At 54.7% G+C, this 16,891-nt stretch overlaps 1 protein-coding gene across 2 annotated transcripts in view; it reads right to left on the minus strand.

The window, feature by feature from the left end:
• LAMC3 (laminin subunit gamma 3) overlaps positions 1–16,891 on the minus strand; it is a 770,318-nt gene that overhangs the window by 319,892 nt on the left and 433,535 nt on the right. For both annotated transcript variants that reach the window (XM_085613958.1, XM_085613956.1), the window contains exon 10: positions 4,976–5,168. In XM_085613958.1, coding sequence (XP_085470084.1) covers positions 4,976–5,168 — 193 coding nt within the window. The remainder of the gene's footprint in view (positions 1–4,975; positions 5,169–16,891) is intronic.

Here is a 16,891-nt window from a genome sequence, read left to right on the forward strand (position 1 = left end):
CCAGGGCATCGATCTTCAGAGGGGCTTGGGCATGTCAAAGGCCCTCCGTGCATGCACGGCTGGGTGTTGGCATGGGCGAGCCGGACTCAGGACCAGGGCATCGGTCTTTAGAGGGGCGCACGGAGCTGTTTGTTTGCAGGGGACACAAGCACCGGCTCCGGTGACTGTTTAAAGTGCTTTTCATCACTGTTTACCATGCCGCAGGTGCTGTTTTTAACACTGTCAGCCCCCTTCCCATCTCCCTTTCATTCCTTGCACGGTGCCGCCACACACCAACATTCCCCACAACTTGCCACCAGGTGTCAGAGCTGGGCTGTAGGTGAAGCAGGCGAGGCGGGGAGGCGCAGAGATGTGTGTGTTCAGAGGCCAGCCACTGCTCTGATACAGTCAGTCTTAGGACTGACCTCTGCACACAAAAGGGGCTCCCCGCTGTCTATTTCATCCACTTGCGCGGGCATGGAATCTGGGCAAGGCCCCGCTCTGACCACACGCACGCGCACTCCTAGGGAACCTGATCCAGAGTGCCTCGTGGCCCTGGGGCATGCAATCAGAGAAAAGACACACACTGCTGCCCTGCAGGTCTGTGCCATCCTGTCAGAGGCTTGTCTCTGCCCCCTGTCCTGCCCGGGCACGATGGATTCTATATTTAGAAATGACAGAATTGACAAAGTTGGAGGAGGTGTTGCAGTCGTCTTTAGAAACTCCCTTCAACTTAAGGCTCTTCCTAACAGCTCCTTCCGCACTTTTGAATGCCTATCTCTTGAGCTTCAATTGCACCAACGCTCACCTCTCAGATTCCATGCTATTTACCGCCCGCCTGGTGGCGGCCCTTCGTCTATGGAGGAACTCACGGACTGCATCAGCGACCAATAATCGCAAAGTGACAATCAGATCTTCGTGGGTGACTTCAATGTCCACTGGTTAAGTCTAATTGGTCGCACACTGCTCCACCTACCAAGCGTGTTACCCTAATGAAAAATGGTCCCTGAGGTCAGCGTCGGCGAGTACGCCTATGCCCGTGTAATGCATGCAAGTATGAGTAGCGTTAGCCATACCTGGACACGTGTTTCGAGGTAGTTGCCTCGCGTCAGCAGGGAGTAGGAAAGTGTGTAGGGTTGCTGTGTAAGCTGCTAAAATCGTTATCAGGTCAAGTACCTCTCGTAGCGCGCAGGTGCGTAACCATCCTCCAGAATCCTATGGGGCTATTTGCTAGTATGACGAGCGGTGTGCGACCCACCTCGCATTTTGTATTTAAAGCTCCCTGAGCCATGGGTTGACGAGCCCGGATCCCGCACCCGCGCGCCGTGAGAGGTACTATACCTGATAATTTTTTGGCAGTCTACTTGGCCCCCCGCATACTTACCTGCTCCCTGCTGACGAGAGGCAATTACCTCGAAACACGTGTCCAGGGATGGCATTTTAACTATATACTCGTGGCATAGGTGTACCCGCCGCTGTCACTACATCCTCCAGAATCCTATGGGGCTATTTGCTAGTATGACGAGCGGTGTGCGACCCACCTCGCATTTTGTATTCAATGTCCACTGGGGCTCGCCTCAAGACACCTCTGCGAATTTGCTGGCCACCTGCAAACGATCTTATCCAACGCTGCACAGAAACAACACACTCTAAGGGCCCAATCCTGGACCTTGTTATTTCTAAAGCAGGCTTGCTGACCATCGCTACCCCTATTCATGTAGACTGGTCTGACCACCTCCTCATCCCATTCTCTCTTCACCTAACACACTCTATAACTCTCGGCCAACCTAAGAGGGCTACTTCCTGGTTCCGTGACACTAAAAATATTGACCTCGGTACCCTCTGTGAATCAGCTTTGCTATCACTTCCAAGGCTAGACCCGGACCTAGATGTTAACAAACTCACCTCCCAATGCCTCACAGTCCTTGCAGTCAAAATCAATAACGTCGCTCCTCTCCAAAGCAAAAAGAAAAGGCCTACTCCCTCAGCACCCTGGTTCAACAAATCCCTCTATGAAGAAAGGAAGTACCTAAGATTCCTTGAGAAACAATGGAGACAAGCACCTTCCACCGATAATTTGGCCACGCTTCGTTCAGCAAGATCCAAGTACCACAAGCACATCTTCCTTGGAAAAGCGTCGCACTTCAAATCCCTCCTCGACTCAGCCAAAAATAGACCCAAAAACTATTCGACCTCATCAAGAACCCAAACTGCTCTCCCCCAACCTCCAAGTTGGAGGATTCTACTGAGAAAGCAGCGGAATTCGCTATATTCTTTGACAAAAAAGTGAAATCACTTGTAGATCAGGTCATTCATCCTACCCCTCCAGAGGAGTGCAAATCCTTAACCATTTGGCAGAACTTTGACCCCATCTCTGAAGATGCCCTCCTTAAATGCATCCTCGATACAAAGCCCTCTAACCATTCTCTTGACCCCATCCCTAGTGCCATTGCCATTGACTTCTAAAGCCATTCTCTTTCCTATTGGACCACTCTGGTCAACCTCTCCCTCTGTCAAGGTTCCCTTCCTGTTTCCTTCAAAACTGGGCAGGTCACCCCTCTGCTTGAAAAACCCACCGCTGATGCGAACGACCCCAACAACTACCGCCCCATCACTAACCTACCCTTTCTTGCAAAAATCACAGAAAAATGTGTAACGAAACAACTCTCTCGCCATATCAAGGACAATGATCTTTTTGACAATTTCCCTGCTGCAAGTGATTGATGACACGCTGCGAGTCTTGTCTTCTAATTCTTCTTGACCTTTCTGCAGCCTTTGACACTGTCCATCACAACACTCTCCTTAACACTCTTCAACAGAGAATGGGCATGGAGGGCACTGTGCTCAAATGGTTTGCCTCCTTCCTCTCTGATAGATCCCAAATGATCAAAATAGCGAACAGTCTTTCTTCTCCTTTGGCGGTCGGTCAAGGTGTTCCTCAAGGCTCTATACTTGCACCCACATTGTTTAATCTCTATTTAGAACCTTTGGGAAATCTCCTTAATAAATCCGGGATCCACTATCATCTCTATGCGGACGACACTCAAATCTACCTCAAGGTGGCCTCCACTCGCGATCTCTCCTTCCTAAGCTCTACTCTCGACTCCATTCAAAACTGGATGTTAACTCATAAACTGATTCTGAATTCTCTCCAAAACAGAATTCCTCCTCCTCTCCTCCTCACTTTCTCCTCCCCCGGTTCAATCATGGATGGATCAGATGAATTTACTTAACAATAAACCCATCATTGTCGACAGCGCAAAATCCCTTGGTGTCATACTCGACAAAAAACTCAATCTACTCTCCCACATCGATTCCATTGCAAAGTCTTCTCGATACCAACTGCGCCTTCTTTGGGGGATTTGTCGCTTCTTCCCGGAGCAAGACCTTAAAACACTGGTCCAATCGCTGGTTCTCTCCAGACTGGACTACTGCAATTCTCTTCTTACTGGCCTCCCCAAATCCCACCTGTCCCCCCTGAAGTCTGTTCTCCATTCAGCAGCTCGCTTCATATACGGGGCCAAAAGAAGCGACCACATCACACCCCTTTTATCCACCCTCCGGTGGCTTCCCATTGAGGCAAGATCTATCTACAAGACTGCCTGTATCACCCACAAAGCCTTGCACTCCTCCTCCCCTCGCTACCTGGCGAATAAACGGAAACTCTCTGGAGGCTCCAGACCATCACGTAATGCAGAAAATGTATTGCTTGAACCTCCCACTTTCAAGAAGGAAAGATCGATGGCCCAATCCTTTTCAGGCAACGCGGTGAGAATCTGGAACTCACTTCCGCCTCAGCTCCGGACCACCACCTCTTCCCAGGCCTTCAAAACTGACCTCAAAGCTCTCCTCCTTCAAAGACACTTCCAAATTTAATTCACGCCCTCTCTATTATCTGAAGGAAGTCCTTCCATTATAGGAAATTCTGTTCTCCATGCCTATAGAAGTGCCTTCACGTTTGTTCTTGTGTTTTGAGTGTCTGCCATTTATTGCAGTATTATACCTCTACCTGTACTTTGTACGCTTTTGTAACATGCACACATGTCACTTATTCCTTTTGTAACGTATCGTTTGCTACCTCTTGTATTTTATTTGGTCTTGATACGTGCACAATTGTCACTTTTGCCTCATGTAACGTAACGTTTGCTTTTGTAACATGCTCACTTGTAAGTTTCTCCTCATGTATCATTACTGTTCCTAATGTGAAGCGCTCTGACACCTTGGGGTAAAGTCAGCACTATATAAAAACGCATAAAAAAAATAAATAAATACATAAATATCAGAGACAAGCCCCACACTTCTGCCCTTACTCACTGTGCCATCTTAGCAGAGACAAGCCCCTCTCCTGCCCTGACTCTCTGTGCCACCCTATCAAACAGACCCCTCCCTCCTGCCCTGAAATCCTGTGCCATCCCAGCAGAGACAAGCCCCTGCCTCCTGCCCTGGCTCTCTGTACCATCCTAGCAGAGACAAGCCCCTCTCTACTGCCCTGACTCCTGTGCCATCCTAGCAGAGACAAGCCCCTCTCTACTGCCCTGACTCCTGTGCCATCCTAGCAGAGACAAGCCCCTCTCTACTGCCCTGACTCCTGTGCCATCCTAGCAGAGACACGCCTCCACCTCTGACACCCTGTACTGTCCTATCAGAGATACGCTCCTGCCCTGATTTATGTATCATTCTATCACATACTCCTCTCTTTCCTACCCTGATTTTGGTATCATCCTATCAGAGATAAGCCCCTCCTCCTTGCCGGAGGCTCTTTCATCCTATCAGAGATAAGCCCCTCCTCCTGCCCGGAGGCTCTGCGCCGTCCTATCAGAGACCAGCCTTGTCACATTGACATTCGTTTCTCCTGCTATTACTCTGTTTGTCTTTGTCATTTTTCCCTTTTTCGGAGTGGTGGTGCTATGTGGAGTACTACTTCAGTGGTAGGGGGTGTTTGTTTTCTTTTGAGGCGGTATTTCTGCTGTTTCTGTCCCCTGCTTCACGATATTACCTGAACACGAGCTCCCTCTGGTGGGAGGTGCAGGTGCTGCAGTCTTCGAAGGAAGATGCGGTGAGAGATATGGTCCTGCCATCTCCCCCCAGTACCAGGGCGATGGGAGGGAAGACGCCCTGTTCCTCAGGGACTCGGACCCTGACCGACACGTGCTGTCCGTAGCTCAGGTGCTGCTGCCCCAGGAACTTCCCTAAAGAGAGAGAAAATGAGGAGTTTGGTGCTTGTAACATAACGGGTGATTTCGTAACGTGCATGCCAATGGTACTCATTTTATCGACCTAAGAAAGATGAAAGGCTGAGGGGACCGGCCGGGATTTTAACCTGCGACGATGACGTCATAAATAGGCCCCTACAGTGGAAACTTTAGTCCACAAAGCCACCAGCTTGGCCCTTAAGTTCGAGTCGCCAAGGCCGGCAGCTGTTACCCCTGGCTCTTCACTGCTATCACTGGCACTGCCCTTGTGTTGATATTGGGTGGGGGCGGGCAAGGGGGAAGGGGAAAGGGGGGGAGGGGGGAGTGGAGACAGATGCCTCATGAGCAGGAGGTAGTATGTTCTTTCTTCAGATTGCCCCCTACCTGCTGCCTCGGCTACATTTGCTCTGGTCTCCGCCAGAGACGTTTTATGGCATGGACAAAGTGAGCTCTGGCCCTGGGCCCCAACCCTTCAGGGGCCCCTGATTGAATCGCTCTGTTCTGCAGCCAGTCCTGTCCCGATGACCTTGAATGATTCTTAAACAAAGATTGTTTTAAATACTACTTCTCTTTAATTTATTTTTAACAGGTGAAGTGTGGGGAGTCTGTCACAGACATTTTGCAGAGAAAAGTTGTGGTTTTCAGCACCATGCAATGTCCATAGAAAAGTTCATTTTTGATTCAAACCGGAGGACCTCACATATGAGTAACGGCAGTGAAAGGCAGAGATTATTTGAATTCATATGTGTGATCTGCTGCGATATTAAAATATTGAAAATGCACACGGCTGTCCCTGAATATTAGATGGGAACACGTTTAGAATGTGGACGAGTGCGCCTGCTCACTGACAGTGACGTGGCCAAAGAGGGCACGAGAGGGCTGAAACTGGATCACAAATCCAAAGCTGATCCGAACAGGGCACCTCCAAAATACATTTGGCCCATGCCCCCAAAAGTCTGAAGATGTCCCTGGTCTCCGCCGCCCGCTCCCCTCCTCCGGTAGCTCCCAGACTCCCCAGCACACACACTCTAACATTCCATTCCATCACCACTCTCTCAGCCGCTCTCGTCCCTCCATGCACCGGCTCTCGCGCTCTGTTTGTGCCAGTGGGTGCAGGCCGTTGGCGCAGGCGCTCACTGTCGGGTAGAAACACATCGAATGAGAGATGAACGTCATCAGATGGCGAGGCAGAGTGGCTATCTTGCCAAATCTGGACTCTATCCCTCAAATAGTGCAGGCTGCCTGGATAACGGTTAGTTTTAATCCGAGAAGCCTGTACGTGCATCGTCGGGGAGGGTCGTGAACGATAGGATGGTGAACCCTGCCCACCTGGAGTGGCATGCCTCACCACCTGGCCACATCTAGCTCTGGGAAGCATCCCTGTTCAGTGCACCCTCCTCTGTGGGCCTGTTGTTTTTTTGTAAGCTATGCCTGCCCCCCAACCACAAGATTAATAGACCAGGCAGGAAAAGGGGGCTTGTCTATGCTAGGGTGACAGGGGAGTCTAGGGTGGGGGGGGGCTTGTCTCTGCTATGGTGACAGGGGAGTCTAGGGTGGGGTGGCTTGTGTCTGCTATGGTGACAGGGGAGTCTAGGGTGGGGGGGCTTGTCTCTGCTATGGTGACAGGGGAGTCTAGGGTGGGGTGGCTTGTCTCTGCTATGGTGACAGGGGAGTCTAGGGTGGGGTGGCTTGTCTCTGCTATGGTGACAGGGGAGTCTAGGGTGGGGGGCATATCTCAGCTAGGGTGACAGGGGAGTCTAGGGTGGGGTGGCTTGTGTCTGCTATGGTGACAGGGGAGTCTAGGGTGGGGTGGCTTGTCTCTGCTATGGTGACAGGGGAGTCTAGGGTGGGGTGGCTTGTCTCTGCTATGGTGACAGGGGAGTCTAGGGTGGGGTGGCTTGTCTCTGCTATGGTGACAGGGGAGTCTAGGGTGGGGTGGCTTGTGTCTGCTATGGTGACAGGGGAGTCTAGGGTGGGGTGGCTTGTCTCTGCTATGGTGACAGGGGAGTCTAGGGTGGGGTGGCTTGTCTCTGCTATGGTGACAGGGGAGTCTAAGGTGGGGTGGTTTGTCTCTGCTATGGTGACAGGGGAGTCTAGGGTGGGGTGGCTTGTCTCTGCTATGGTGACAGGGGAGTCTAGGGTGGGGTGTGCTATGGTGACAGGGGAGTCTAGGGTGGGGTGGCTTGTCTCTGCTATGGTGACAGGGGAGTCTAGGGTGGGGTGGCTTGTGTCTGCTATGGTGACAGGGGAGTCTAGGGTGGGGTGGCTTGTCTCTGCTATGGTGACAGGGGAGTCTAGGGTGGGGTGGCTTGTGTCTGCTATGGTGACAGGGGAGTCTAGGGTGGGGGGGCATATCTCAGCTAGGGTGACAGGGGAGTCTAGGGTGGGGTGGCTTATGGCTGCTATGGTGACAGGGGAGTCTAGGGTGGGGTGGCTTGTCTCTGCTATGGTGACAGGGGAGTCTAGGGTGGGGTGGCTTGTCTCTGCTATGGTGACAGGGGAGTCTAGGGTGGGGTGGCTTGTCTCTGCTATGGTGACAGGGGAGTCTAGGGTGGGGTGGCATATCTCAGCTAGGGTGACAGGGGAGTCTAGGGTGGGGTGGCTTGTGTCTGCTATGGTGACAGGGGAGTCTAGGGTGGGGGGGCATATCTCAGCTAGGGTGACAGGGGAGTCTAGGTGGGGTGGCTTGTGTCTGCTATGGTGCCAGGGGAGTCTAGGGTGGGGTGGCTTGTCTCTGCTATGGTGACAGGGGAGTCTAGGGTGGGGTGGCTTGTCTCTGCTATGGTGACAGGGGAGTCTAGGGTGGGGTGGCTTGTCTCTGCTATGGTGACAGGGGAGTCTATGGTGGGGTGGCTTGTGTCTGCTATGGTGACAGGGGAGTCTAGGGTGGGGGGCATATCTCAGCTAGGGTGACAGGGGAGTCTAGGGTGGGGTGGCTTGTGTCTGCTATGGTGACAGGGGAGTCTAGGGTGGGGGGGCTTGTCTCTGCTATGGTGACAGGGGAGTCTAGGGTGGGGTGGCTTGTCTCTGCTATGGTGACAGGGGAGTCTAGGGTGGGGTGGCTTGTCTGAGCCAGGGTGACAGGGGAGTCTAGGGTGGGGTGGCTTGTCTCTGCTATGGTGACAGGGGAGTCTAGGGTGGGGGGGCATATCTCAGGTAGGGTGACAGGGGAGTCTAGGGTGGGGGGCTTGTCTATGCTAGGGTGACAGGGGAGTCTAGGGTGGGGGGGCTTGTCGGAGCCAGGGTGACAGGGGAGTCTAGGGTGGGGTGGCTTGTCTCTGCTATGGTGACAGGGGAGTCTAGGGGGGGGCTTGTCTGAGCCAGGGTGACAGGGGAGTCTAGGGTGGGGGGGCTTGTCTCTGCTATGGTGACAGGGGAGTCTAGGGTGGGGTGGCTTGTCTCTGCTATGGTGACAGGGGAGTCTAGGGTGGGGGGGCGTGTCTCTGCTATGGTGACAGGGGAGTCTAGGGTGGGGTGGCTTGTCTCTGCTATGGTGACAGGGGAGTCTAGGGTGGGGTGGCTTGTGTCTGCTATGGTGACAGGGGAGTCTAGGGTGGGGGGGCATATCTCAGCTAGGGTGACAGGGGAGTCTAGGGTGGGGTGGCTTGTGTCTGCTATGGTGACAGGGGAGTCTAGGGTGGGGTGGCTTGTCTCTGCTATGGTGACAGGGGAGTCTAAGGTGGGGTGGTTTGTCTCTGCTATGGTGACAGGGGAGTCTAGGGTGGGGTGGCTTGTCTCTGCTATGGTGACAGGGGAGTCTAGGGTGGGGTGGCTTGTCTCTGCTATGGTGACAGGGGAGTCTAGGGTGGGGTGGCTTGTGTCTGCTATGGTGACAGGGGAGTCTAGGGTGGGGGGGGCATATCTCAGCTAGGATGACAGGGGAGTCTAGGGTGGGGTGGCTTGTGTCTGCTATGGTGACAGGGGAGTCTAGGGTGGGGTGGCTTGTGTCTGCTATGGTGACAGGGGAGTCTAAGGTGGGGGGGGGGCATATCTCAGCCAGGGTGACAGGGGAGTCTAGGGTGGGGTGGCTTGTCTCAGCTAGGGTGACAGGGGAGTCTAGGGTGGGGTGGCTTGTCTCTGCTATGGTGACAGGGGAGTCTAGGGTGGGGTGGCTTGTCTCTGCTATGGTGACAGGGGAGTCTAGAGTGGGGTGGCTTGTCTCTGCTATGGTGACAGGGGAGTCTAGGGTGGGGTGGCTTGTCTCTGCTATGGTGACAGGGGAGTCTAGGGTGGGGTGGCTTGTGTCTGCTATGGTGACAGGGGAGTCTAGGGTGGGGTGGCTTGTCTCTGCTATGGTGACAGGGGAGTCTAGGGTGGGGTGGCTTGTCTCTGCTATGGTGACAGGGGAGTCTAGGGTGGGGTGGCTTGTCTCTGCTATGGTGACAGGGGAGTCTAGGGTGGGGTGGCTTGTGTCTGCTATGGTGACAGGGGAGTCTAGGGTGGGGGGCATATCTCAGCTAGGGTGACAGGGGAGTCTAGGGTGGGGTGGCTTGTGTCTGCTATGGTGACAGGGGAGTCTAGGGTGGGGTGGCTTGTGTCTGCTATGGTGACAGGGGAGTCTAAGGTGGGGGGGGGGCATATCTCAGCCAGGGTGACAGGGGAGTCTAGGGTGGGGTGGCTTGTCTCAGCTAGGGTGACAGGGGAGTCTAGGGTGGGGTGGCTTGTCTCTGCTATGGTGACAGGGGAGTCTAGGGTGGGGTGGCTTGTGTCTGCTATGGTGACAGGGGAGTCTAGGGTGGGGTGGCTTGTCTCTGCTATGGTGACAGGGGAGTCTAGGGTGGGGTGGCTTGTCTCTGCTATGGTGACAGGGGAGTCTAGGGTGGGGTGGCTTGTCTCTGCTATGGTGACAGGGGAGTCTAGGGTGGGGTGGCTTGTCTCTGCTATGGTGACAGGGGAGTCTAGGGTGGGGTGGCTTGTGTCTGCTATGGTGACAGGGGAGTCTAGGGTGGGGGGCATATCTCAGCTAGGGTGACAGGGGAGTCTAGGGTGGGGTGGCTTGTGTCTGCTATGGTGACAGGGGAGTCTAGGGTGGGGTGGCTTGTCTCTGCTATGGTGACAGGGGAGTCTAGGGTGGGGTGGCTTGTCTCTGCTATGGTGACAGGGGAGTCTAGAGTGGGGTGGCTTGTCTCTGCTATGGTGACAGGGGAGTCTAGGGTGGGGTGGCTTGTCTCTGCTATGGTGACAGGGGAGTCTAGGGTGGGGTGGCTTGTGTCTGCTATGGTGACAGGGGAGTCTAGGGTGGGGTGGCTTGTCTCTGCTATGGTGACAGGGGAGTCTAGGGTGGGGTGGCTTGTCTCTGCTATGGTGACAGGGGAGTCTAGGGTGGGGTGGCTTGTCTCTGCTATGGTGACAGGGGAGTCTAGGGTGGGGTGGCTTGTGTCTGCTATGGTGACAGGGGAGTCTAGGGTGGGGGGCATATCTCAGCTAGGGTGACAGGGGAGTCTAGGGTGGGGTGGCTTGTGTCTGCTATGGTGACAGGGGAGTCTAGGGTGGGGGGGGCATATCTCAGCTAGGGTGACAGGGGAGTCTAGGGTGGGGTGGCTTGTGTCTGCTATGGTGACAGGGGAGTCTAGGGTGGGGTGGCTTGTGTCTGCTATGGTGACAGGGGAGTCTAAGGTGGGGGGGGGGCATATCTCAGCCAGGGTGACAGGGGAGTCTAGGGTGGGGTGGCTTGTCTCAGCTAGGGTGACAGGGGAGTCTAGGGTGGGGTGGCTTGTCTCTGCTATGGTGACAGGGGAGTCTAGGGTGGGGTGGCTTGTCTCTGCTATGGTGACAGGGGAGTCTAGAGTGGGGTGGCTTGTCTCTGCTATGGTGACAGGGGAGTCTAGGGTGGGGTGGCTTGTCTCTGCTATGGTGACAGGGGAGTCTAGGGTGGGGTGGCTTGTGTCTGCTATGGTGACAGGGGAGTCTAGGGTGGGGTGGCTTGTCTCTGCTATGGTGACAGGGGAGTCTAGGGTGGGGTGGCTTGTCTCTGCTATGGTGACAGGGGAGTCTAGGGTGGGGTGGCTTGTCTCTGCTATGGTGACAGGGGAGTCTAGGGTGGGGGGCATATCTCAGCTAGGGTGACAGGGGAGTCTAGGGTGGGGTGGCTTGTGTCTGCTATGGTGACAGGGGAGTCTAGGGTGGGGTGGCTTGTCTCTGCTATGGTGACAGGGGAGTCTAAGGTGGGGTGGTTTGTCTCTGCTATGGTGACAGGGGAGTCTAGGGTGGGGTGGCTTGTCTCTGCTATGGTGACAGGGGAGTCTAGGGTGGGGTGGCTTGTGTCTGCTATGGTGACAGGGGAGTCTAGGGTGGGGTGGCTTGTCTCTGCTATGGTGACAGGGGAGTCTAGGGTGGGGTGGCTTGTGTCTGCTATGGTGACAGGGGAGTCTAGGGTGGGGTGGCTTGTGTCTGCTATGGTGACAGGGGAGTCTAGGGTGGGGTGGCTTGTGTCTGCTATGGTGACAGGGGAGTCTAGGGTGGGGTGGCTTGTCTCTGCTATGGTGACAGGGGAGTCTAGGGTGGGGTGGCTTGTCTCTGCTATGGTGACAGGGGAGTCTAGGGTGGGGTGGCTGGTCTCTGCTATGGTGACAGGGGAGTCTAGGGTGGGGTGGCATATCTCAGCTAGGGTGACAGGGGAGTCTAGGGTGGGGTGGCTTGTGTCTGCTATGGTGACAGGGGAGTCTAGGGTGGGGGGGCATATCTCAGCTAGGGTGACAGGGGAGTCTAGGTGGGGTGGCTTGTGTCTGCTATGGTGACAGGGGAGTCTAGGGTGGGGTGGCTTGTCTCTGCTATGGTGACAGGGGAGTCTAGGGTGGGGTGGCTTGTCTCTGCTATGGTGACAGGGGAGTCTAGGGTGGGGTGGCTTGTCTGAGCCAGGGTGACAGGGGAGTCTAGGGTGGGGTGGCTTGTCTCTGCTATGGTGACAGGGGAGTCTAGGGTGCTGGGGCATATCTCAGCTAGGGTGACAGGGGAGTCTAGGGTGGGGGGGCTTGTCTATGCTAGGGTGACAGGGGAGTCTAGGGTGGGGGGGCTTGTCTGAGCCAGGGTGACAGGGGAGTCTAGGGTGGGGTGGCTTGTCTCTGCTATTGTGACAGGGGAGTCTAGGGGGGAGGCTTGTCTGAGCCAGGGTGACAGGGGAGTCTAGGGTGGGGGGGGGCTTGTCTCTGCTATGGTGACAGGGGAGTCTAGGGTGGGGTGGCTTGTCTCTGCTATGGTGACAGGGGAGTCTAGGGTGGGGTGGCTTGTCTCTGCTATGGTGACAGGGGAGTCTAGGGTGGGGTGGCTTGTGTCTGCTATGGTGACAGGGGAGTCTAGGGTGGGGGGGCATATCTCAGCTAGGGTGACAGGGGAGTCTAGGGTGGGGTGGCTTGTCTCTGCTATGGTGACAGGGGAGTCTAGGGTGGGGTGGCTTGTGTCTGCTATGGTGACAGGGGAGTCTAGGGTGGGGGGGCATATCTCAGCTAGGGTGACAGGGGAGTCTAGGGTGGGGTGGCTTGTCTCTGCTATGGTGACAGGGGAGTCTAGGGTGGGGTGGCTTGTGTCTGCTATGGTGACAGGGGAGTCTAGGGTGGGGGGGCATATCTCAGCTAGGGTGACAGGGGAGTCTAGGGTGGGGTGGCTTGTGTCTGCTATGGTGACAGGGGAGTCTAGGGTGGGGTGGCTTGTCTCTGCTATGGTGACAGGGGAGTCTAGGGTGGGGGGGCTTGTCTCAGCCAGGGTGACAGGGGAGTCTAGGGTGGGGTGGCTTGTCTCTGCTGTGGTGACAGGGGAGTCTAGGGTGGGGTGGCTTGTCTCTGCTATGGTGACAGGGGAGTCTAGGGTGGGGGGGCTTGTCTCAGCCAGGGTGACAGGGGACTCTAAGGTGGGGTGGTTTGTCTCTGCTATGGTGACAGGGGAGTCTAGGGTGGGGTGGCACTGGCTTGTCTATGCTAGGGTGACAGGGGAGTCTAGGGTGGGGTGGCTTGTCTCTGCCATGGTGACAGGGGAGTGGGGTGGTTTGTCTCTGCTATGGTGACAGGGGAGTCTAGGGTGGGGTGGCTTGTCTATGCTAGGGTGACAGGGGAGTCTAGGGTGGGGTGGCTTGTCTCTGCTATGGTGACAGGGGAGTCTAGGGTGGGGGGGCTTGTCTTTGCTATGGTGACAGGGGAGTCTAGGGTGGGGGGGCTTGTCTGAGCCAGGGTGACAGGGGAGTCTAGGGTGGGGGGGGGCTTGTCTGAGCCAGGGTGACAGGGGAGTCTAGGGTGGGGGGGGCTTGTCTCTGCTATGGTGACAGGGGAGTCTAGGGTGGGGGGGCTTGTCTCAGCCAGGGTGAAAGGGGAGTCTAAGGTGGGGTGGTTTGTCTCTGCTATGGTGACAGGGGAGTCTAGGGTGGGGGGGGTTGTCTGAGCCAGGGTGACAGGGGAGTCTAGGGTGGGGGGGCTTGTCTGAGCCAGGGTGACAGGGGAGTCTAGGGTGGGGGGACTTGTCTCTGCTATGGTGACAGGGGAGTCTAGGGTGGGGGGCTTGTCTCTGCTATGGTGACAGGGGAGTCTAGGGTGGGGGGGGCTTGTCTCAGCCAGGGTGAAAGGGGAGTCTAAGGTGGGGTGGTTTGTCTCTGCTATGGTGACAGGGGAGTCTAGGGTGGGGTGGCACTGGCTTGTCTCTGCTAGGATGACAGGGGAGTCTAGGGCAGGAGGGAGGGGGTTGTCTCTGCTAGGATGACAGGGGAGTCTAGGCCGGGGGGAAGGGGGATGTCTCTGCTAGGATGACAGGGGAGTCTAGGGCAGGGGGAAGGGGGATGTCTCTGCTAGGATGAGAGGGAGTCTAGGGCAGAAGGGAGTGGGTTGTCTGCTAGGATGACAGGGGAGTCTGGGGCGGGAGGGAGTGGGTTGTCTGCTAGGATGACAGGGGAGTCTGGGGCGGCTGTCTCTGCTAGGATGACAGGGCGGGAGTGTTGGGTGGTGGAAGGATGAGGAAAGAGGTGGAAGTGTTGGGTGGTGAAAGTGATGCCAATATTCTCATACTTTATTGTTTTGCACTTTTATCGACATTAACATGTAACACACAAATTAGCTAATAAAAGCTGTATTTTAAAAATGGCTAACATCTAGTTGCCATGTTGCTTTTCTAACGTGTCTTTTTAATCCAGGAGAGTCGACTCCACGTGTATCATCTGGATGGGCCCTTGGTGTTCTGGTCTCATTTGAAATGTTTTCTTTAACGCGATCCTTGTAGATTGTGCTGACGAGCTGTTGCGATGCAGCTGGAGAGCACAGCTTGGCCCAATGTAACACGTCATGTAGGACGGTTAGAGCAGCCGCATGGTGTAGTAGTTGCTTAAGTTTATGTCATCTTTTTCATTAGGTGGGAACCATTGTAGGTGATTCAAATCTTCGAATCGTGAGATTGAAGCCAGTGCAATGCAGAAGGTTCTCTGGAAGCTTCTGTGCTGGACCCCCAGGGCAGATGCCTTTTCCTGACTTCTCAGCACAACCTTTCCTGACTTAGGGCGCTCGCTTTATGGGAGAACTGATCTCGGTAACTTTCCTTTTGAGGCGACTTTTAATAGTTTGTCTTGTTTTATGACCTTTGGATTCCTTTCAATATATTGACTAATGAATTCATATATTGATTTTTAGGTCTCAGCTAGCGAAGGCTGCGCTTGCGCAGTCTCGCTCGTGAGATTTAATGACTTGGAGAAGAGGGGCTTGAACCCGCCCCTCTTCTCTCCTCTTCTCCATTGGCTGGCCTCTTAAATGCTGGCCAGCCATTGGAGAAGAGGCTTGTCTCGCAAAACAAGCCCCGTCCTTTTCGGATTCGGGGGCGTGTTTTTTCGTTACTTTTCGCTGGGCGTGTTTAAACGCCCCCGAATCCGAAAACACGCCCCCGAATCCAAAAACGCCGCTGCCTTTCTCCGAGGCATTTCTGCTTCACCTCGGAGAAAGGCAGCAAGGCTCAGCTCAGGGCACCGCAGTCTGTCACCTTCATTTCCGGCTCCCAGAAACAGCCACTCAGCGCCGCCACACTTTGAGCCTCCGCAGCGGCACAAAAGCGAGAAAAAACAGGCAAGCGCTGCATTAAGCCAGCATTTGTTAAGGCTAAGTCTGGGTCCGAGCATAGAACAACTGTGTGCGTTTTTTTTTTTAAGACCAATGGCACAGGGGTCCTTCCTGTTGCCCTTGGGTCCTCTCTTTGCATCGAGTGACGAAGAGTGCTCCTGTTTTACCGCAGTTGTCGGGGCTGTGCTTCATTTCCGGCTCCCAGAAACAGCCGCTCAGCGCTGCCACTCTTCCAGCCTCTGCCGCGGCACAAAAGCGAGAAAAAACAGGCGAGCGCTGCATTAAGCCAGCATTTGTTAAGGCTAAGTCTGGGTCCGAGCATAGAACAACTTTGTGAGTTTTTTTTTTTAAGACCCATGGCGCAGGGGTCCTTCCTGTTGCCCTTGTGTCCTCTCTTTGCATCGAGTGACGAAGAGTGCTCCTGTTTTACCGCAGTTGTCGGGGCTGTGCATAGTGTGGTTCTCTTTTCACGCTCCCTTGTTAGTTGTTTGTGCGTAGAAAGGTGATGCGTGTTTGGCGGGAGTTTGGGGGGGAGATTGCTCACGGCACCGAGAGGTCAGACCTTGCCATGGATGGTTCTGTTCTTGGGCAGAGGGTTCAGACTCTATAGAATGCGGGGTTTTGTTTCTTGACAAAGGGGGTATAGCTTCAATTGACAGTTGGTGGGGGTGAGGGGGGGGGTTGAGCACGTGGTTGGGTGGTTCGCAGGAACGAGAACGCCGTCCAGACTGCTGCCCACAAAGCCCAGACCGTTATGTGCAGGGAATTTAACCAGCCGACGGGGAAGGAGAAAAAAACACAAGTCTGGCGCACACACAAGGCCTTTCTTTCTCCCTCTTAAGGAAGTCTTGGGAGCTAGTCCTTCCCAGGACACAGGCATGCTTTCCGTTTTTTTTGGGGGGGGACGGGGGGCGTTGGGGGGCTACAGTAAGCATAAACCCGCAGCACCTATTCACTTCCAACTGCACTCCCAAAGGATAGTTTCCCTGTTGGAACATTTACATTTTATTTTTTCCCGTTTTTAGGTCTCGGGACCATCCGGTCTGCCGAAGGCAGAACCGGAAGTCGAGAGATTTAATGACTTGGAGAAGAGGGGCTTGAACCCGCCCCTCTTCTCCCCTGTTCTCCATTGGCTGACCTCTTCAATGCTGGCCAGCCATTGGAGAAGAGGTCCCGTCACTCCGATCAGGCCCCATCTTTTTCGGATCGGGGGGCGTGTTTTTTGCAAGAAGTCTCATTCTCTCCTCCAGCCAATGGCTGGAGGAGAGAAAAGACAAACACGCCCCCGAATCCGAAAAGGACGCTGCGTTTCTCCGAGGCATTTCTGCTCTGCCTCGGAGAAAGGCGGTGGTGTGTTAGCAGGATGTCTCCTTTCCTATGTGATGTTTTTTTTGGGGGGGGGGGCTTGGTGTGTGCACGATTGTGGCTCCGTTTTTTTTTGTCCTTTGCCGACAAGAAAAGCCATGTTAAAGGTGTACGTGCAATGCAGAGCACGTCAAGCCGAAGTCTTTCAAGGTCTCTGTTTTTTTCTTCTTTAAACGCTGAAATTCCATAAGATTTGCTTCACCGCTCCATAAAGGGTACAAGCTGTGCGTGGCATTTTCGGAACGCGTATTCAAGGTTTCCTAACCATGAAGAAATCTCTCGTCGTTAATTCTTCCGGCTAGATTTATATCCGCTATCCCACTCGGAAACGCGGAG

This window comes from Triturus cristatus, chromosome 1_2 (genome assembly GCF_964204655.1).
Source record: "Triturus cristatus chromosome 1_2, aTriCri1.1, whole genome shotgun sequence".
Lineage (NCBI taxonomy): Eukaryota > Metazoa > Chordata > Amphibia > Caudata > Salamandridae > Triturus > Triturus cristatus.